The sequence below is a fragment of the Lissotriton vulgaris genome, chromosome 2_1 (genome assembly GCF_964263255.1).
Source record: "Lissotriton vulgaris chromosome 2_1, aLisVul1.2, whole genome shotgun sequence".
NCBI lineage: Eukaryota > Metazoa > Chordata > Amphibia > Caudata > Salamandridae > Lissotriton > Lissotriton vulgaris.
In genome coordinates, this window is record NC_141687.1 from 1,000,831,191 (window position 1) to 1,000,854,501 (window position 23,311).

The 23,311-nt window shown below is 41.8% G+C and overlaps 1 protein-coding gene across 1 annotated transcript in view; it reads left to right on the top strand.

Annotated features, from left to right (window-relative positions):
• Window positions 1-23,311, top strand: part of LOC147731529 (sodium channel protein type 2 subunit alpha-like) — an 860,436-nt gene that overhangs the window by 395,020 nt on the left and 442,105 nt on the right. The window contains exons 15-16 of the mRNA XM_086956593.1: window positions 7,172-7,345; window positions 12,902-13,258. Of these exons, the coding sequence (XP_086812719.1) occupies window positions 7,172-7,345; window positions 12,902-13,258 (531 nt within the window). The remainder of the gene's footprint in view (window positions 1-7,171; window positions 7,346-12,901; window positions 13,259-23,311) is intronic.

Sequence of the window (23,311 nt, forward strand, 5' to 3'; positions counted from 1 at the left end):
CTTTGGGTTTGTTGGAGATGGGGGACACAGAGAGGTGATGCATTGTGATTTGTAGGCTATACAGCCAATATGGCCCCTGCAAGGTGAAAAAGTAGGCTGCAATACAGGCAGGAGGAGCCCAGTGGAATCCAAAGTCTTTCTAGATCTGAGTTCAGACACAGAAGAGGTGTGATGCCTATTCTAGGGCCTGCAGTGCTAGGGGAGGGTTGGCAGCAAAGAAACTTCCGACAAGTGGAAGGCAGAAGTTGAGAGAAGTGCAGGAATACAGTGGTGAGCACAATGCGGACCTTTGTATGCTGGCCGGCATAAGTTCTAAGTAGGAACTACATTGGGCAAGCAAGGGAGATTAGGAAGGATTAGTGATAAGGGAATTTTCTCCTGAGTCTAGAACAGCCCCTTTGGCCTCAAACAAGAGATTGGCAGACTGGTAAGGTCACTTCATAAGAAGAGCCCTGCACATGCAATGAAGCCCCAGAGAGAGGGCTGGTGAAACCTCCTCCTTCCAATAACCCTGGTGCACACAAGCAAGTTTACTGTTGTGTGGTCGAAGGTTCCAGTGTAGCCTCTACGAATCAGGAATGAAGCTGTAATTGGAAGCATGTGGGGGCTAAAGCATCACTTAACCCCCACCTCCATTTTCCTATCTTCCACCCAGCATCCCCCACCTCTAACTCCTGGGCCACATGCAGTTAGGAAGATGATCAGACCCAAAGTTGTCAATTTGATGGAAATAGTGCAGCCACCGATTTCTTTAATGGTGGAACCTGATAAGATAGCTGGGCAATTGAATAAGGAAGAGGCAACGGAGGACCCAATGGATTGCTCTGATAGCATTCCAAAAGCAATACAGGACATTGTTGAAAATCAAAATATATATGGTAGCCCTGAAAGTGCGACAGCTCTGTGCAAAGTGTAGGACTTTAGAGGGGTTAGATATACTATTCCAACTCCAACATAAGCAGCAGTAGTTTAAGTTTTGGTATTTGAAGGGGTTAGATTTACTAGTCCCACTGCAAGCTAACAATAGTTGGGAAAGTATTTGACTTTTGAGGTGTAGATTTACTATTCCCATTCCATTCAAAGCAAAAGTCGGGAAAGTGTTGGACTTTGGAGGGGTTAAATTTACTATGCTATGCTGAAACTGTTGAACTGAAGTACTGTTAGAAAAACCCTTCCAAATCTTAATCTTTTTTAAACAAACATTTAAATACCTAATTACATAAAGGTCTTTAAACATATTCAAAATCAAGAAAAATCTATATTGTATAAATAAATAAATAAAATTGATCGTAAAAAATATAGTAATACAAAAATAATTTAGTAAATAAAAAATTAAATATTTACATTTAAAATAAATACACTTTCCTCACTATTACTAGAAAACTCCACAAACCACCAAACAAATAAAAATGAATTATGAATTAAAAAAGGAACATTAATACGGTAATTAAAAAAAACTATGAAATACGATTTTTTTTTACAAATGTTATTAGCTACACATTAATAAATGAATACTTAATTAAAATACAATAACTAGTTCACACAACAAATAGTCAAATAAAATACTCATGAGCCACTTGAATATTTACTTAACATAAACATGTACTTTTGTTGACTTCTCATCCTATCCACCTACAAACCAAGCAGCCTGCAACTAAAAGTTACTACAATAACTGTACAAAAATAATATACAGTAAAATCACAAAATAAACTTCAATAGTTAAAATATCAATTAATAAATTTACATCATTGATAACAAATAAAGAAAAAAGAAAAAAGCAATAATCTATTTATGAAAAACTTTCCCATGCCCATTTTAAACCGGCTACTAATTTCACAATCACTAATTAAATGCAAAAAATATTATTATTATGAACTAGACTTACTAACTTTTAAAAAGTAGATTCATAATATTAAGATGAAAAATTCATATACTAACTATATAAATTACATTAATTCAAATGAAATTTAATACAACTTTAATGTAGAAGCAAGATTAGATAACAATATTTTTTTAAACAATATTATAGACTTACTAAAATTATATTCTTACCTTTCTATATTATTTGCCTCAATATGTTTGTCGTACCAATATTTTTGATACACTATTCATATAAAACAATATTTTGAGCTCAGTATTTGTGCCATTCAGATCAAGGCATTACATATTCATAAGTTGGAATGAGCTGATGTTGATATATGGAGTCCCATGAAGAGAAAATAATGGGCAAGGGGTGGTAGGTAGAGGACATGATGTAAGGGACAATATGGAGATCAGTCAATGGGCACAAATGCATACAAATTACTGTCATGGGGTCTTACGGATATGGGAGGCATATGAAGAGAAAAAATATATTCATACCTTTTTTGGGGGGGGACGGGGAGGTCACGTCTTCAAGAAACATACCTGATAAGTAAGCAGGGAGCCCAGACACCATGAAGATTGCAGGGTTATTTCAATGTTTGCGACGAAACACGTGTTGGCGACCAAATGACTTTGTGAACTAACAGAAGAAAACCAATAAAGAAGATACAAATATTACCGAATACTGTGTTTCTATTTTGTGCACACTATTATGAATTATTATTGTGTTTAACTTGCAGACGTGTAGTGAGGATTTCATTTATTTACAATTGGCAGGACACCAATCATTTTTTTATACATTTCATAAGCTTTTATTGTGCTGGTGGTGGTCAGAGAGTGGCTACTGTGTTGCAGCCATTTATAGTTGGGGGGAAAAAGATATTGGAGGTCTGAGTGGTGTCTTCCGAATCTTTTGAATAAATTACGAAATATGCAGAAAACACCGAAAAACTGTTTCGAAGATTTGGATGGGTCTGTCACATATCCTTCCTCAATGTACTTATTTTTTTTGTATTTATTAATGTGACGTTCCACAGTATTAACCCCAAACTAACAGTTAGGTAAGCTAAAAGGAAGTCCACATTAGCGGGCGTGTGCTCTTGTTCTTTACACTGTGCAGCTGAGGTACACGTGCCACCAAGAACTTGCCTATCCTGATGTCTGGTGTCCTTCCCTGTGGGGTTGGTTCTGAAACCCCATGACAGTCATTACTGAGCAGTTTCAGCACCAAGGTCAGCGATGGCTCACTAGTTCCTATAACTGGATGTGTTAGACTGTGCCTGCCTTCCAAACCCTCTAACGCCTGTTAAATACTGTTTGCTGGTTTCATCAGTCCATCTAGATGTTCGCCCAGATCTTGCCTTTAGCAGGTTGTTTGATCATACCACACGCCATCAGTATGACACTCACACAAAGCACCATTACCACAAACAGCATTGCACGTAGGCATTGCAACAAAGAGCATGTGCACCTAATATATCTCAGATCGTTTGGATGGTTTATTTAATTATTCAGGAATTCCGAGGGTGGGGTACAGTTGGCTGACAGGATTCCAGGTACAGTTTAATTTACACAAGTGCATCCTATGAATTCCTTGCTTACTGCAAGTGATAAAGACCCTTAAGGGATGGCAAGCCACACACAGTTATCTATATTATAACGAAAACATTACTTAATGGTTCAGACCTAAAATGTGCTTTATTCTTTCACAAGTGTAATGTTAAATGCAAAAAACAGTTTACCAACGAAGATGTTACCGTTCTTACTTTTTAGCATGTTGAAATGATTGCTCCTTTAATAGGAAGGGGCAGGGTACATGTTGGGGTACACACGGGTAGATGGCATCCACCCACCATTTTCACAGGGTGGACACTGTCCAATCTGTAAGAACTGGGCCCCACTGAAATATGCTCAACTTGTCGCGGTTTAATTGTCAGACACCAGGACATATTCAGCAGCGCCTGCACGTTTACTTTCCTTCTAAGCAGCAACGTGCAGGCGGCAGGGGCCTTTCTATTTAAGACTCCAGCTGTGCCCATAACAAAAACCAAATTTAGGAGTCCATCAGGCCTTCTTTTGTTCCACGATCCTGGCTGGGAGCTATCTGAGCCTCACACTTAGATGCAAATGCAATGGATGGGAAAGAAATGACAATGATTCATATAAATGTGTAAATCAATGTACATGCTGTGTTACATAAAACAGTGAGGGTTGCAAGGAGCAGGAGTCACATATCCTTCCTAGCTCGCTGTGCTGTATTAGATGGATTACAATTTATGAACTGCAAGTAACAAAAGGTTCTTGGTCCTAAAAACAGCAACCCACTTACCTATCTGCATAAAATGAAAATCTGTCATCTGCATGTTAGATGATGTGCTTTACAGGAGACACAGTAACCCTCTATACTACTTTGATTCAAAACTGGGCCTAGACAAAACAGAGATCTCGCAAACAAATGCTTTACCATCTAAAGTTATCTTACCCTTATTATTGTTCCCTGGTATTTTCTGGGCACACATAGATCTCTGCAGCAGATGCCTTAACCCCATAACATATTTTAAAATGTAGACTTTTCAACCAGTTAAGCAGAATAGATTTACTGCTATGTATCTCCTTGTTGCCATTGTCTTGTGGCAGAGTTTTAAAAAACAAATGTATAAATTGAGGCCTACATTTTGTGTGGGGGTTGCATCCCTTTTTTGGCACAACCCCAACCCAAAATCTCATTTGTTAAGTCTCAGAATGTGCTCAAATGGACTTATGATAGTTCTACCAAACATGGTGTCACTTGCAAACTGACTAACTTGGTCAGCCATACTCCCACTTAGTTTTTTAGGACTTATGGCCTGGGAAGGGGTGAGAACAGATATATTTATTGACTAGATATATTCAATTTTCCAGGGGACAAAGCAATGAATCGAAGTGCAACATAGCGCTGCAGTGGAAACCCTCTTAAATGCAGTTTACTCAAATATTCTTGAAGTGCCTCTCTAACACGTGGAGCAGTGCTTAATTTGTAAAAAATAAAAAAAGAAAAGTGTGAGGTCTGTTCTTGGAAGGCTACTGCAGCCTGCACCACCCATACCCTGCCAGTTCTGCCATGGCAGTACCAACATAACAACCAATCACCACTCTCCTACAAGTGTGACAATTCAGACTATTTCAGACCACAAAAAGCTGTAATAATTGCATGAGGGGCAGGTATTTTTCATTTTCAATGTATATTGACTTAATAATCACGGTTGTTGTGCTTATCTCAAAATTTTAAAACAGTGGACTGTCACTAGAGTTGGTGCTGGCAATTAAGTGCCAGTGCTCCGGAAACCACCAGCACAAATTAAGCACTGATGTGGAGAGAACAGATGCGCAGCAGGTAGTGAGTGCCCTAGCAGATTCCACATAAGAGAGAGCTGACGCGACCCCAGGGCATGCATGCACATTACCACATCTGACTAGCCTTCAGTGTGATGAGTTAGCATTCCCACTACGCAAATAACCTGTTAGCCCTCAAAGCAAGCAGCGTGACTTCCAAAGCCTTATCAAATTTTGAAATGATAATGGAGTTTAAACTATGAATACCTCAAGAAGGACTGAAACTCTGAGCTTGTGTGACCAATTTTTGAATGCTAATTAAGCTTGAATATCTAACAATGTTTCACAGTTATAAATGTGATGCATATGTTAGGCTCAATTTTTGTGTGCTCCTATTTAAATTCAGAGGCCTGCCTTCTAAATTATAAACTAAGGCCCGGATGTATGAAGCTTTTTTCTGCCCGCAAACGACCTGAGTCACAGAATCGGCCCGTTTGCAACCAGAAAAAAGCATTTTCCGAAGTACCAAACGCTCTTTGCGCTTCTGTAACCTATTACCGCAAATAGGGTTTGCGATTCGGTGTTAGGAGGGGGCGTGTTTAGGGCATCCCTCCCTAATACCGCATCGCAGCAGTATGTAAGAATCTTTTTCGAACGAAATCCAGTTGCAAAACATTCGCATTTTAGCACCAACTTCAAGTTGGTGGTAACCCATTCGCAAACAGGAAGGGGTAAGGGACCCCTTCCTCTTTGGGAATGTTCCTAATAATGTTTTTTAAGAGTGAGACTACTGCCTGCTATTGAAAAATGAAAACAAAACGTTCTTTTTTTTCTTTGCATTTAAAAAAAAGGACTGCTTTACTTAAAAGCAATCACAGACATGGTGGTCTGCAGGCCCCAGCAGCCCACCATCCCTGTGATTTTATCGGTTCCTAGGGGGTCGCAAAATGCGACCTGGCTTATTAATATTAATGATTTAGGTCGATTTCTGACCTATTAGAAAGCGCGAAATGGAACTAATGGAGTTTCATACTTTCAAATTGCGAATACCTAATTGCGATTTGCAGAGAATCGCTATTTAAAATAGTTATATGTGGCCCTTATTTCCTGTTAATATATATAGTTTGCTAAAAGGAAATATGCCCTTAGCTGTAATCCTTCTCTTACCCAAAAACAACAACATAACATTACCAAAGAGATGGTTGTGATATCTCAATGCCAGAGGCACCAAGGAATAATGAATGGAACGTTCTGTCAAAGGTCATTAATGCACAGAACCGCTTCATACACTGCACTTTTATTCCACCGAAATTGACTTTCTGTGGCCTCCCGACTTCTGCTGTTATTATGAACATCTACAGTTTTAATCAGATCGTATATTTTCAAAATAAGCAAAGTCTGGGTCCCAGGATTAGAAATTGATTTCTTCTAAAAACAGAATCAGTGATGCTTTTGATAGAACCGCGGCGCTACTAAACCTCATAGCTAGAAATGAAAATCCATGTGTTATTATTAAAATGTTTTTCCTGTGTCAAGGGCCTCATTCTGAGGTGCCCTTTATTTTGAGAGGTAATGCTGCACCCAGTAGATAGTGGAACAGCTGGTGTGGTATTTACTTAGCATAGTATTCCCTCCATTATGTGATTTCCAAGTCTCAGAATCTGTGGAATTGTAGTAAGGTTGCATGTTTTTCCATGTTATAAGCTGCCGTACTTTGGGATGTGGAATGTATTCCTAAACAAGTTCCACTAGGTGTTGCTTCGTTGAAGTTATTCAGGTAAAAGTGCAGTATACCAACAAAAGTTGTAATCTGTATTTTCACACAATCTCGATTTGGGTGAAAACTCCGATTTGCTCCTCGTTTTTAAATTTTTGGGCCCCATTTGATGGCCCACAGGCCTGTTGAATTGGTGCATGAACTGAAGCTGCCAAGTTATCAATCATTTATTGTCTCTCCATTGTATTTGATGATTGATATGTCACCTTGCTTTTTAGGTTTTCACGGGAATCTTTACAGCAGAAATGGTCTTCAAGCTAATCGCCCTCGACCCTTATTATTATTTCCAAGTCGGGTGGAATATTTTTGATGGAATCATTGTCAGCCTCAGCTTGATGGAGTTGGGTCTTCAAGATGTGGAAGGACTTTCTGTTCTGAGATCTTTCCGCTTGGTAAATATACTTTCACCCTATTATCAATGTGTTTTTTTGTGCATAGGTGTAAATAGGGGTGGAGTGGCCTAGCAGTAGCCTCTGCAGCCCCCGATGTGCGGTGGAGGCCGGTGGCCGGGGGGTGGCGGGGGGGGGGGGGGGGGTGGCTTGCTCCTTCTACTCTGTGCACAGGTGGGCCTGAGACCACTTGAATTGGTCCGGACTGTGGGGGCCCACTCCATGTTCCTTACGGGGGCCGTCAAGTTACGCCACTGTAGGGGTGCTTAGCATTACTGATTTTTTCCTTTCTACAGCCATATCTTGTATTCTCCTGAATGCATAAGGTACGTTTATGCCTTAAAAACTTAAGTACATTAGTTTACTTCATAACCACAGTGGCTTTTTTCACAAAACGGTTCGCGGATTCAGTTGTAATTTTGGCAGGAGAACAGCATGCCAGTTGAAGACAGTTACTACTAACCAAACATCACCACACAGCAATTTTACAGTGCGTTAATTGTAAATTGCTTTGTGATCTCAAATCTATTGTGAAATACTGTAAAACCTGATCGATAAGCTCCAAGCTGTATCACAAAGGGTATGCTTTAAAGAAATAGTATTCTGCTTGCATTCTTTCAGCATAGGAGCTACGGTGAGTTTTTTTAAACAGAACTAATCCACCCCCTCCCTGGAAGTGTTTTCTGATTCAAAGAATTTCTTGTGCAGCAACTTTTTGGATTTTGGGCCTTATTTATGAGAAGTGACGCATCACTGCGTAAAAGCAACGATGCATCACTTCTCAGTGCGCCCTCCTTGCAAAATGATGGATGCATCATATTTACTGTATGATGCGTCATATCGCAAGGAGTTACAGACACGTCAGTATTTCTGATGCATCTGTAGGCTCAAAAGTGATGCATTGCTGGAGTGTGTCACAAAAGTGACGCAACTCCAGCAATGTGTCTTTTCACATGGGGCAAGACCCATGTGAAAGGGCATGTGTCAGTCTCACGACTGCTGTGAGACAGGTGTAAGATATTGACGCAATGGCGTTCTAGAAGTGACACATTGAAATTTATTAGATTTCAATGAGCCACTTGTATGAGGCTTTTCGTGGGGGAACACCCACCCTGCATACATTATACCTGGCGCAGGTATATTATGGCGCAAGGGTTTACAAAATGATGCATCTGCCTAGAAGCGTCACTTTGTAAATAGGGCGCAATATGGTTAAATTTTTACGCTGTCAGTGCATCCCAAAAAGTGACGCACCGGTGGCGCAGAAGTGACGCACGGCCTTATAAATAAGGCCCTTCATTTTTTAGCATGGGTAGTTGGTGGTGGTAGAACCAATGCAGAGCCAGTTTCGTTGTTTTAACACTACAATAAAGGTACAACAAAAAGAGATATGCCTTTAAAACATTTTCAGCCATTTTTATGTTGTGGGTGCGCGTTCTGCTATAAGTTTGGCTTCACAGTGCCAGGAAAGCTCTCTGTAAAAATGAGGGAATTCTCTTTTCCCATTGGGTGCTTCCATTACAGAAGCATTGATGGGTAAACATACAGCTATGGCTGGCTCTGCCCCGGCACCAGACGCGGAATTCGCCTTTAACTGCGGCCTGGGACTCCAAAGTCCAAATCCCCCGAGGACGTAGACATTTTCTACCAATAAGGTAAACTGAGCCTTGTAATAAAACTACGGTGGGTAAATTTAAGACCCCTGAATACTACACAAAAGGTGTGAGTATAAATTTTAATCTGTTTGTCCTGACGAATGCTCCACTGACCCGACGTGGCGACAAGGAGCAGAAACATGTTGACTGTGTGTTTAAAGTGATATGCGAGGATCCAGGTGCTTGGTCCAAGAGTATACCCGTTTGTTTCTTTTAATAACAAATCACATCAATTTATAATTAAAGTAGTTGCTTGGATGTAGGTTTGTTTTTTAGAATAACCTTCTTCCGTGGTGGTACCTACACATATCTCTGGACACTGCTACGCTACTCCAGAGGTTGCCTCAGGCTTGAGACTGGCATGTAGCACACTAGATCACCCAATGGTAAATGCCACAACGTCTATGTGGGGCGGAGAACCAATACAAACGGCACAATACGAAACATAGTGTTTATGAGGGTTATCTAGAGAACCTTTTGTAACGTAGTTACAAGTGTCCTAGTCCTTTTTTGACAAACGTATCTAACCTGGGGAACTGACTGGACACCAATTCCTCCTCCCTATTTTTGATTAAGAAAGGGTAAACATACATACGTACATGCATACATACATACATACATACATACATAGGGACCTTCTAATCCCCTTCCCTGCAAACCGGTGGGTGTAGTAAAACCTGCACATATATTGCCTCCACAAATTCGGCCTGCACTATATGATCAAGGTAAAGGGATATAGAGTTAGTATAGCAACTTTCTACTTACCTACATTACTTACCTTGGCGATTTAATGGTAGTCTGTATTTTGGAGTTGATATTGTATTTGTTTTTTCTACCTTCAAAGAGTCTCGTGGTGCTAACCTCAAGCACAGCTATAAGTTAAGCAACATTGAAGGACAGAGATACACAGAGATGAGCTATGTTTTAATTTGTTTCCCTGGTATTGCAAAGGGAAGATTCCTGATAGATATTTGGTGGAATTTCGTTCCCTAGATGCACTGCAAACCCCCCACAAGGTATTTTGGATTTACTTTTCGGGTTGTGAAACAGAACCACCATAGGTTGTCTATGGGTACATTTTGGCGCAAAACAATTCTCAGAAGAAAGGGCCAATATTTTGATATATTCTTTAAGCGATACACACTTTTTTAATCAAATCTGCTTATGTACTGGTAACCAGTGAATATAGTTCAAAGGTACCATAGCTCTCAAATTTCCTTAAATTATAATTAAGGCTTACCATGGCATTTTGCATAGGTTGAAGTGCATGGGTACCTTTCTGTCAGAACCCAAGGTAGATTGGCTTACAGAAAGCAATTTGAGAATGAATACAGGCATCGGCTATTGTGATTCTCTTTGGAAAGATGGAATGGAAAAATGTGTTTTAGTATGGGAAGGCTGAAGAAACAGTTTTTAACTATTTAAGGAACTTTAGATTGACGTCAAACAGCACCCCAAATTTACAAACCCATTGTCGAGGAGATGGGATGCTTCCCATGGTGGTTGGTCAAAGTCTGTTATCCCAGAAATTCAGTTTGAATACAGTCACCGGAATTTCGGACTCCAAAGAGTTAAGTTTGTGGAAGTTTCTTCCGACTCACCTTTTCATCATCTCTAGTGCCACTGTGATTCCTGATTTATCATCTAGTTGATTTGCTTTCAGGCTGACTACAATTTGTTTGTCATTTGCATACATATAAAGAGAGATATGAAAGTCTCGTAGTATACCTATAGTTATCAGGCTTTGGTTAAAAAGAAGGTGGGAGAGCTGATCCTAAAGGGACCCAACATTTTATCTTCTTTGCGCTGAGCTTTAAAAGCTTGAGTCGTGTACTCAATTTGTGAGAAAAGAGACAAACCAGGTGTATTCCTTAGCCAACTACTGACATTTTAATTTGACTGTGGGCATGATTCCATAGTCCACTCTGCCAGGCGTGGAGACAGGTCTAAAGGGCCCTCTTTTCCGGCATCACATCGATCCAGTAGCATGCGTAAATTGTCAGAGACATAGGTCCCTACATATTCAAGACTTAGGGGCCGATTATGATGGCGGACGGACCTCAGTCCGTCCGCCACCATAGAGTAGGAGGGACCATCTGCAGGGGCAGCGGCGGTCCCTCCGTCCAAATTAGGATGTGACCGCCACCCTGGCGGTCACATCCTGTATCTTTAACATTGCGGCGGGTGCTGCTTGAAGCAGCACTCGCCGCAATGTTAAAAATGTAAGTTGTGCATTTGCATGCATAGAGCGGCAGGCACCGCGCGGTGCCTGCTGCTTTGTTCACGCAAATGCAAGGGGGGTACCATAGGTACCCCATGTGCATCCCCCACCCCCCCTTCACCCAGGGGGCCCGCAACGGGCCCCCGAAGTGAAGGTCCGGATGCTTTTCAACGTCGGAAAAGCCGCCGCGGAAAAGCATACATTTTTGACCATCATAATATGGCTGGCTGTGTCTGATAGACACCGCCAGCCATGTTAAAGCTTTTCCGCCGCAGTCGCCTGCTGCGGACAGATTTCAAGACCCACCGCCATCCTAATATTGCGGTGGGTCTTTTGAGGCTCAGCAGCGGTTTTCCCGCATCCTCCGGGCCGGCGGTGGCTTCTGCCGGCCCGGAGGATGCGGGAAAACCACGATCCTAATGAGCCCCTAAGTCTGTGAAAGAATCCTTCATGAATTCCATCAAGCACGTTATTCTGCCCAAAATAATCTTGTAATTGGGCAATCACCACCTTGCTTAACATTTTCCTTCATAAGGGGAAAGGGAAAGGCAGAATTCCATGGCGCTGAAGGTGCTGCTTTTGTGACGAATACAGAATCTCTGCCTTTTATCTATTAATGCAAAGCCAATTGCAGTTCAACCTTACAAATCCACGGATAACCCAAAAAGGTATTTTTTTCATATACTCCCATCACCTCTGAACAAGTATTTAGGAGCTTTGCTTTCACATTATTATCAATGTATCTTAAGGATGTATTATTGTGCTGAAGATTACACCACTCACAAACTCATCTATTAATCCATGAATAGTCGGGTGGTTTAGCGCATGCTACGTTGATTGGATTCGGGGTGTAGAGTTGGTATACAAATGCAGCTCCACAGGAATAGCACCAGCTTAATTCAGAGAGGAAGTAGTCAGACCAGTTCAGGAGAAACCCAATCGTTAGCCTTGCCCCTTACCATTTTTTACCTATGTGAGACATATCACAGATCCTAGCTAATTTAATGTATACAATCAGGGACATTCAACTGCAGTCTAACACTGACCATCACCTTACCGCTCACCTTGCAATCTGGGTTCAGGATGGGATTTCTTTAGAAAGGCCTCCGTTTGACTCATTATGGCTTTTCATCATTGGAAGAGTCACATCCTGGTTGTACTGGTAGGCATTCATTACAACATACTTCACGGTCACATTTCATTAACTGCAACAGACACAAAGGGCCAGATGTAGGTCGCCAATTACCGGTCGGTAACGGCCGATTTCGGCCGTTACCGACCGGTAATTGGTTTTTGACATGTAGGGGCCATTATTTTACAGAATCTGTAAATTTACTGATTCGGTAAATTTACTGATTCTGTAAAATACCGAATCGGTAATTTTACCGATTCGGTAAAGCCCAGATGTAGGTAGCACTGTTGACAGTGCTACAGGCTTTCAGAATTCGGTATTTTACCACCCAATCCAATTGGGTGGTAAAATACCGAATTCAGGTGTACATGCACATCTGTGCATGTACACCTGTGCCATGTGACACACAGACATGCCCTTAGGGCATGTATGTGCATTTAGTTTTTGTTTTATGGTTTACTATAGTTCTTGTACATTGAATCGTGAATGGGTAATTACCACTCCATATAAATGTATTCAAATGACACTGTTACTTCTGTTTTTGTTTTTAGCTTCGAGTGTTTAAGCTGGCAAAATCTTGGCCAACCCTCAACATGCTGATCAAGATTATTGGTAACTCTGTGGGCGCTTTGGGTAATCTAACACTGGTGCTGGCCATCATTGTCTTCATTTTCGCTGTGGTTGGCATGCAGCTCTTTGGTAAAAGCTACAAGGAATGCGTCTGCAAGATTGCTGAAGATTGTGAGCTTCCACGCTGGCACATGAATGACTTCTTCCACTCCTTCTTGATTGTGTTCCGGGTACTGTGTGGAGAATGGATAGAGACCATGTGGGACTGCATGGAGGTTGCAGGACAAGCTATGTGCCTCACTGTTTTCATGATGGTGATGGTGATAGGAAATCTTGTGGTATGTATTAAAAATAAATGCAAAATGTACTGACCTATTGTGATAACATTCTAGCAATTACATTATTAATGAATTATATATCAGCAGTTCCAGATGACATTATGCACATCACGCAAAACATTTCCAAAATGAACAAAACATGGCATAATTGATTGATTATGCATTTTACTTATGCTTTCCCATAAATGTACTGACAATTAAATATTGTAAGCGATATTATTTATTAAACAAGCAGAGGCAATGAAATCAAATTCCGTTTTAAGCTTTTGAAACCCTTCGCTGCCAAGCCTCCCCTCCCCCCACCATGCCAAGCCTTTATTTGGCTATTTGGGGTACTTCCTGCTTAGGCCCCATAACTTTTTGTCCACTTAAGGTATTCATTCTAAATTTGTGTCTTTTTTCCAACATCCTGAGTTTTCCAAAGGTACCCAGGGTTTGTGGATTCCCCTGGACAGGACAGATAAATTGGCCAAAATACAGATACATTTAGTTTTTTCTTTTTTTAAATGGCAATCTGCTTTTTTCCCTGTGGGTGGTATCAATGAAGAGTTTGCAGTGCTAAAATCACTATCTTCCAAGCTTTCAGGAACAGGCATCTTGTGTTGGAAAACCAACATTTTCTATACAGTTTTGGCATTTTACTGGCATTTCTCATATTTTTATGCGTGCAACCTCCTTCCAGTTAGTGGTAGAAATAGGTGTGAAACCAATAATGATCCTGAAAATCTATAAAGTTTTTCAAAAGAAACGAAATTCTGAATTTAGCATAGGGCCATTTGCGTAGATCCTTCAAGGTTTTCCTATCAAATGTAACAGCTGAATTAAACAAATATCGAAAATGAGTTGAAAAAAACAACATTTGTGCCTATGTTTTCACCTGTAACTTCTTGTAACAATGGCAGATTTTTTAAAGTAATATACCATTACGTCTGCTGGACCCTTCTTTGCTGCGGGGATATATGGGGCTTGTAGGTTCACCAAAAGCCCAAGGTACCCAGAGCCAATAGCTGAGCTGCACCTTGCAATGGTTTTTCATTGTGTAATGGGTATACAGCAATTCATTTGGTAAAATATAAAAAGTGAAAAATAGGGATCAAGGAAACCTGTACATTTCAGAAATGGGAACAAGATATGAAGTTTAGAAGAAGTGATTATTTACAAATTTCTGAATTTGTGGGTATCCATATTAGCAGGTAAATTAGAGGGCATATTTCAAAATGACTTCTTTTTTACAAACTGTATTACATATGGAAGGCAGAAATGCATAGAAAGATCATTGGCAATAACACTTGTCTACTATTCTGTATTCCCTTAAGCCTCCTGATGAAAATGGTACCCTAATTATGTGGGTAGGCCTATTGCCTGTGGCAGATTATGGCCCAAAATGCAGCATGGACACATTACCTGTTTCCACTGAAAATTGCCGCTTTTTTTGCAATGTGCCTAGCTGTGGATTTTGGGATGTAGCTCAGCCGGCACCTAGGGAAACCTAGCAAACCTGTAAATTTCTTAATCCTAGACACCTAGGGAAATCTAGGATGAGGGGACCTGTGTGGCTACCACCAGGTTCTGGCACCTAGAATCCTTGCAAACCTCAAAATCTGTCTAAAGTATTTTTTTTCGCACATTTCTTTGATGGAAAGCTCTTGAATTGAAGGGGAGCAACAAATGTCCTTACAGCCAGCATTCCCAAAAGTCTCTCGGAAAAAATGGCACCTCACTTGTGTGGGTAGGCCTAGTGCATGTGACAGGAAAGGGTCCAAAATGCAATGTGGACAAATCAAATTTTTCCAATGAAAACGGACCCATTCTTTGCAATGTGCCAAGCTGTGGGTTTTGGGCCCTAGCTCAACTGGCGCCTAGGGAAACCTAGCAAACCTGTACATTTTTTAAAACTTGACAACTAGACAAATCCGGGATGGGGTGACTTGTGTGGATCTCACTAGGTTCTGTTAGCCATAACCCCTACAAACCTCAAATATTGTAAACATAAAAAACATTTCCTCACATTTCTGTGAAGGAAAGTTTTGAAATATATGGACAGCAACGAACTTCCACCTATTGAGCATTCCACCAAGTCTCCCGATAAAAATTGAACCTCATTTGTGTGGGTAGGCCTATTGCCCGCAACATGAAATGGCCCAAAACACAACACAAACATGTCACATTTTTTTTTAAAAGCAGACCTTTTTCTTTGCAATGTGCCTAGTTCTGAATTTTGGCCCCTAACTCCGAGCTGGCACTTAGGGAAACCTTTTCAAACCTGTAAATCTTTTAAAACTAGACATCCAGACAAATCCAGGGTGGAGTGACTTGTGTGGTTCTCACTAGGTTCTGTTACCCATAACCCCTGAAAACCTAAAACTTTGTTAACAACACTAACATTTCCTCACATTTCTGTGATACAAAGTTCTGGAATCTGCAGTAAGGTACAAACTTCCACGCACTCAGCATTCCCCCTAGTCTCCCAATAAAAATGGTTCCTCACTTTTGTGGGTAGGCCTAGTGCCCACAACAGCTAATGGCCCAAAACGCAATGTGGACGAATCACATTTTCACTGAAAATTTACCCTTTTTGCAATCTGCCTAGCTGTGGTTTTTTGGCCCTAGCTCAATCAGCACCTGTGGAAACCTAGCAAACTTGCACATTTTTGAAAACTAGACATGCAGAGAAATCCTGGATGAGGCCACTAGTGTGGCTCTCACCAGGTTTTATTACCCAGAATCCCTTGCAAACCTCAAACGTTGTCAATAAAACACGTTTTCCTCACATTTCTGCGATGGAAAGTTGTGAAATATGTGGGGTGCAACAAACTTCCACCTATTTAGTACTCCCCCAAGCCTCCCGATAAAAATGGTGCCTCACTTGTGTGAGTGAGCCAAATGCCAGAGTCAGGAAATGGCCCAGGGCGCAATGCGGACAGATCAGATTTTTCTTGCAATGTGCTTAGCTGTGGATTTTGGGCCCTAGCTCAACTGGCACCTGGGGCAACCTAGCAGATCTGTACATTTTTGAAAACTAGACATGCAGGAAAATCCTTATTGGGGCCTCCTGTGTGGCTCTTGGAAGGTTTTGTTACCCAGAACCCCTTGCAAACCTCAAACTTTGCCTAAAAAAACACTTGTTCTCTAACATTTCTGTGATGGAAATTTCTGGAGTCTGTGTGGAGCCACAAACTTCTTTCCACCCAGCATTACCCCAAGTCTCCTGATAAAAATGGCACCTCACTTATGTGGGTAGGCCTAGTGCCGCGACCGGAAACGGCCCAAAACTCAACATGGACACATCAAATGTTTCCACTGAAAACGGACCCTTTTTTGCAACGTGCCTACTTTTGGATTTTCGGACCTACCTGGGAAATCCAGGATGGGGTGACTTTTGTAGCTCTCACTGGGTTCTGTTACCCAAAACCCCTTGCAAACCTCAAAAGTTGTCTAAATAAACACATTGTCATCATATTTCTTTGATGGAAAGTTCTGGAATCTGTTGGGAGCCACAATCTTCCATCCAGCCAGCATTCCCCCAAGTCTTTCATTAAAAATGGTACCTTACTTGTGGTAGGCCCATTGACTGTAGCAGGAAATGGCCTGAAACATACTCTGGAGACATCAACATTATTGATCATTAAACATGGAGCAAATATACAACAATGCACGCTAGGTAACTGCCTTCACTCCCCCTCTCAAAAATCCTCCACACGCAATAGCAGCCAGGCGGTTAAAAACCAGGCTGATTTAAAAATCACTACTTTAAATACACGATCCCTACAAAAACATAATTTGGAAATTTTCTCCCTGCTCCAAGATGAGGACATTGGCATCTTGGCGCTCACGGAAACGTGGCTCGGTGATACCTCAGTACCAGATATTATCGCTTCACTTCCAAACACTTATGAGGTTATGTGGCATAATCGCAGTGATAATTCCAGAGGGGGTGGTGTGGCAATCTTTTTTAAAAAACAATTTACCGTCACCAAAATAATGGCAGAGAATGCTGACTCAGCTGATCTACTGGGGGTAAAAATCACCATTAACAACTCCTGCCTCGCCCTTTTGACGGTATATCGCCCTCCAAAAACAACACTGCAATTCAATGAGTAATTCACGACCATAATCTCTGATATCTGTACTCGTTACCAGAGAGTATTGGTAGTGGGCGATATTAACCTGCATTGGGATAAGGAACCCAAGGACTCGGCAGCCTTACATCTGGAGCCTTTGATGACCTCATTGGGTCTCCAACAATTAGTGGATGCCCCGACACACACTAAAGGTCACACTCTGGACCTGGTCTGGACCACCCAAGCGGGGCCAGCCTCATAGACATCCTACCATGTACGTGGTCAGATCACTCCTTAATTAGGTTCTGCGTCCCAATCGACGGCTCCTGAAACTAAACCACCACAAATATGGAAAAAAATCACTCCTGCAAACCTGGGAGATCTTCTTTTTGCCCACAATCCCCCTACCTGTAAACAAAATAACTTAGACCAGGAGTATGATGCCCTCACCAATAATCTATGCGCTGCCATTGACCAGCTAGCACCGGAGCAACAGTATAAGATCAAGGATGAGGCGAAAGGTGGTTTAACCTTCAGCTAAGAGAATCCAAAAGAAAACTTCGCCAGGTAGAAAGACACTGGCGCAAAACAAATGCTCCAGCAGAGCGAGAAAATGATAAAGTATTGCTTAGCTCCTACAAAAAAGGTATTACAGCGACCAAGGCAGAATATTATGAAACCAGAATTAACACCGCAGAAAACAAACAGAAAGAAACTTTTAGAATACTGCTAGAACTCAGTAAAAAGACCGATAGGGCTTCAGCAAAATCTATAATTGATTGCAACACCTTCCAATCCATTTCCTTGAAAAAGTCAGGTGCCTTCTTCAAGACATCACTAATACCCCTACCACATATATCCCACCATCTTGCCCTAATACCTTCTCGCAGGATCACATACTCTCATGTTTTCCAGAACTAGATGCAGCCTCCCTTAAGCTGATCATGAATAGAATAAAAACAGGTTCTCCATCAGATCCATGCCCGCCTAGAATATTTGGAATGGCGCTTCCAGCCGTGGAGGGACATATCATCTCCATATTAAACACCTCTGTGGAGACTGGTTACCTACCACCAAGCCTCAAAGAGGCTAGAGTTAAACCTCTACTAAAGAAACCAGGAGTTGACGCAACCAACTTGAAAAACTATAGGCTGATCTCCCAGCTACCCTTCTTGGCCAAAGTCTTAGAACAACACGTTCTGAAGATGCTGTCATCCTTCCGAGAGGACTACCATCTCCTCCAGGGTTGCCAAGCTGGGTTTAGAGCACACCATAGCACTGAGTTGGTGATGCCCTCAGTGCTCGATGAGCTCAGAGCCATGGCTGACAGTAAAAGACCCTGTGCCCTGATACTATTAGACCTATCAGCGACTGTTGATACTGTCAGCCATGTGCTATTGCTGGACAGATTAACTGCCTTCAGCATTCAAGATCAGGTTCACCAATGGCTCAAATCCTTCCTGCTGGACAGATCCCAAAGGATTCAATTGGGTGATGCAGTGTCGGAGCTAGGCTCGCTTGATTACAGAGTCCCTCAGGGTTCAGCCCTTTCCCCACTCCTTTTCAATGTCCACCTGCAACCATTGGTAACAGCACTAGTAAATATGGGTTGTAAACTGTTTAATTACGCAGATGATACACAGCTGCTCCTTAGGATTGATAACACCGTATCTGCTCAGTCTCAAGCACAAAACAACCTCAGTTTTACCATGAGTTGGATGACAGCCAAACTCATTAAAAATCAACCCCGACAAAACAGAGGTCCTGGTTATCCCTACAATCGAATCACCTTGGAACGATAGATTCTGACCCCAAGACCTGGGCCCTACTCCCAGGCCTAGTTCTACCGTAAAAAGTCTGGGTATAAAAATCGACGATAAAGTGACGATGGCTAACCAGATCTCAACAGTGGTTGGCACCTCTACAGGTTTAATCAGACAGCTGTGTAAACTGGTCCCCTTACTTTCCACTTCCACGCTTCGTACGATTGTGTCAGCCATCATAATCTCACGGCTAGATTATGGTCAAGCTCTCTACCTGGGCCTTACCCAATATCTGATAAATAGATTGCAGATATTCCTAAACGATGCAGCTAGATTGATTTTCAGACTGCCCAGGAAAACCCATGCTACCCCACTGTTACGCAAGCTGCATTGGTTACCAATAAAACAAAGAGTGGAATTTAAGAGCATCTGCATAGCACATAAAGTCATATATGGTCTAGCCCCGGTTTATATAAAATAACGCTTGGAGGTGTATACTCCTGGACGCTCTCTGCGATCCTCAGAAGCACAATATTTGGCATGCTCTCGATATAAACTCTCCTCGAAAGGTGGTAGAGCCTTTTCAGTTCTTGTCCCGCAACTTTGGGTTAGGTTACCTGTTCTCCTGCGTAGAGAATCCAACCTGCTTCATTTCCGGAAACTACTTACTGATCTTTTTAAAGAAGCCTTAAACACTGAGTAATTCCTCCAGCTTATGCGTACCACTCATGCAGTGAGCTGTCTACCTTGTTCAAGCGCTAAGAGACCTGGCGGTGATTTAGCGCTATAAAAATAACATAACATAACATCCTGGTTTCGCAAGGGAGTCACCTACCAAACCCACATATTTCTGAAAACTAGACATCTATGGGGATCACTTGCATTTTTGGACCTGGGCTCAGCGGCCCCCGGGGGAGTCCAGGGAGATGTGGGGTACATGGATCCCATATGTTTTCCTACCCAGAACCCCCTGCAATTCTCAATTTTAGATTAAAAAAATCACATGTTCCTTACATTCCTGTGTGGGTAAGTTATGAGATTACTGGGCTGACACAAATTTCCTACCACCCAGTGTCCTCCAGTTCTCCCAATTAAAATAGTATCTCACTTCTGTGGCTAGGTCTTATGCCTGCAACAGGAAAGGACCCAAAAGGTATTGTGGAAATCTTAAAACTATCACAAAATGACCTGATTTTGTAAGGGGGGAATCTGCATTTTTAATCCTGAGCTCATAAGCCATCTACGGAATCCTACCAAATCCAGACATTCCTGAAAACTAGACACCTAGAGGAGTCCAGAGGTGTGTGGCTTGTATGGATCCCCCAATGTTTGTCTGCCCAAAATCCCCTGCAAATCTCAACTTTAGCTGACAAAAATCACATTTTCCTCACATTTCTGTGTGGGATGACAAAGCCAACACAGATTTCCTACCATCCAGGATTCCCCTTGGTCTCTTGAGTAAAATGATACCTAACTTGTGTGGGTGCCCAACGCAGAGTCTGCCTAAAAATGCATAAAATAAAATGGTGTTCATGAACTCGCTGTGATACCCCCTCAATCTCTACTTATTTTTGTCCCTTCACTGTCACAGGCACTTGGCCCACCCACACAAGTGAGGTATCAATTTACTTGAGAGAAAGAGGGGAACGCTGGGTGGTAGGAAATGTTTTCCTGCACGGTGATTACACTTAGCAATGTGAAGAAAATGTGATTTGTTATCTAAAGTTGAGGTTTGCAGACTTATATAAAAATGTAAACTATCTTTTTTTGTTTTTATACATACATATGTATATGTGCATATATTACAGAGTGGCAGAAAGCATACTGTATAGTTAGGATTTCCAGAAATAGGAATGCCTCTGTTTTTCGATCATTAAGAACTTTGCAACTGTTTGACAAATCTCCACGAAACATTAGTGAAAGATGCAGAATGTTGCTGTAATTGGCCTAGTGGGTGCAAAGAAAGAAGGGGGATCCCAAAATGCACTTTTCAAGCAATCCGTTTCCATAGTCTTCTGTATTGCAGGTAACAATAAAATGTCTGAACGGATTTCAATGAAATTTGGTAGGAATATAGATTATGGGTGTGTAAATGGTCAGTTTTAATATATATATATATATATATATATATATATATATATATATAAGATTATCCGTAGTTCAGAAATGAATCATCCGGCACTCCAGGTAAGATTTCAGACACTCTTGTGCTTTTATTGTAACGAGGTTAACATGTTTGCGTTTCAGCAGCCACTGCTGCCTTGTTCACGATGTTTGAAGCACAATTTTTTTGCATTAAAATACCAGACAGGTAACATTGAGAAGGGCCACTACATGCCATAGAAACAGAACTAACCCTTCATGTTTGTGGCTGCCATGTTTAAACATGTTTTCTTCCATATATTTCAAAGACATAGCAGCACATTTCTTTGACATACTAAGCGGTTACATAGATGTTTAAAGTGCATTTTTTATAGTGGGAAAAATCATTCCTGACATTTTAAAATACTAAGGGCCAGATGTAGGAAGGCAAATACCGGTCGGTAACGGCCGATTTCGGCAGTTACCGACCGGTATTTGAAGATGGAGATGTAGGGGCATGTTAAAATACAGATTCGGTAATTTTACCGATTCTGTAAAATACCGAATCGGTAAAATTACTGATTCTGTATTTTGACATGTAGGTAGCACTGCAATCAGTTCTACAGGGGTTTAAGAATTTGTTATTTACCACCAACTAGAAGTTGGTGGTAAATAATGAAAACCCTTTAAAAACATTTTTTTTGATTTTTAAACAGTGCCATGTTGCAGACTTACATGCCCTAAGGGCATGTATGTCAGCAACATGTGCACCCATGCACAATTGAGGGGTACAACAGGGTGTCAAAGTGACACCCTGCCACCCTTCAATGTTTCCCCCAATTACCGAATCGGTATTTACTGATTCGGTAATTGACATGCCTTCTGAACATTCTCCGGAGCAAAGGAATACAGGACACTGCGTTGCAATGGATTGAATCCTTTTTGAGCAACCGCACCCAAGCAGTGCACATGGGCCAATTCCATTCCAAACCCCGTCCCATTGGCTGCGGAGTCCCGCAGGGGGCCTCCCTAAGCCCCACTCTCTTTAATGCCTATGTATCATCATTGGCCAACATCGGAAGAAAGTGGGGCATCAGCATCTGCTCATACGCCGATGATACGCAGTTGATGGTGACCATGGATGAAAGATCTGAAAAATCCGAAACAACCAAAAATAAACTCCACAGCTGCCTCTCCGAAATGGCGGATTGGATGCGTAACCACTGCCTCAAACTCAACGCCGGAAAATCGGAAATCCTGCTGTTCGGAGGTGCCAAACTATCGTGGAACACTTCATGGTGGCCATCGTCACTGGGAACAGCCCCGACCCCAAAACAATACGCCAGAAATCTAGGCATTATGATGGATGACGCACTATCCATGAAAGATCATGTGCGTATATTGTGGGGCAAGGGATTTGCAATCCTGAAACTCCTCGCCAAGATTTTCACCTGGATCCCACTCGACTGTCGTCGTACGATCACCCAGGCCCTCCTAGTCAGCCGTCTGGACTATGGCAATGCTCTATTCGAGGGGATGAACGAGCAGCTATTTTCCCGCCTACAAGTTCTGCAAAACCAGGCTGCCAAACTGGTATGCAACAAAGGCAAACGTGACTCGGCATCGGCATGCCTAAAACAACTCCACTGGCTGCCGATGCGTCAGCGGGCCACGTTCAAACTGCTCTGTCATGCACACAAAGCCCTTCACAAAACAGGCCCGACAATCCTACAGGGGAAAATTGAATTTTATGCTCCAAACAGGAACCTGCGCTCCGCCAACTCAGCCCTGGCAAAACCTAAGCGCATCTACAAAACAAGGACAGGAGGACGGGCCTTCTCCCACCTGGCGGCCAAACGATGGAATGAATTACCGACTGACCTGAGACATACCGTAAACCTTCTTTCATTCCGAAAAAAACTTAAAACGCACCTCTTCCCCAAAGATTAAGCCCTCCTGAAATAAACCTCAGCAGCCTTCTCTTTCTTTTTCAGCGCCTTGATATCCCTTGGGATGAATGTCGCGCTTTAGAAATAACATAAATAAATAAATAAATAAATAAATTCATTCCTACCATAGGAATGTATGGCAATTACCGAATCGGTAAATACCGATTCGGTAATTATCGAATCATACCGATTTGGTAA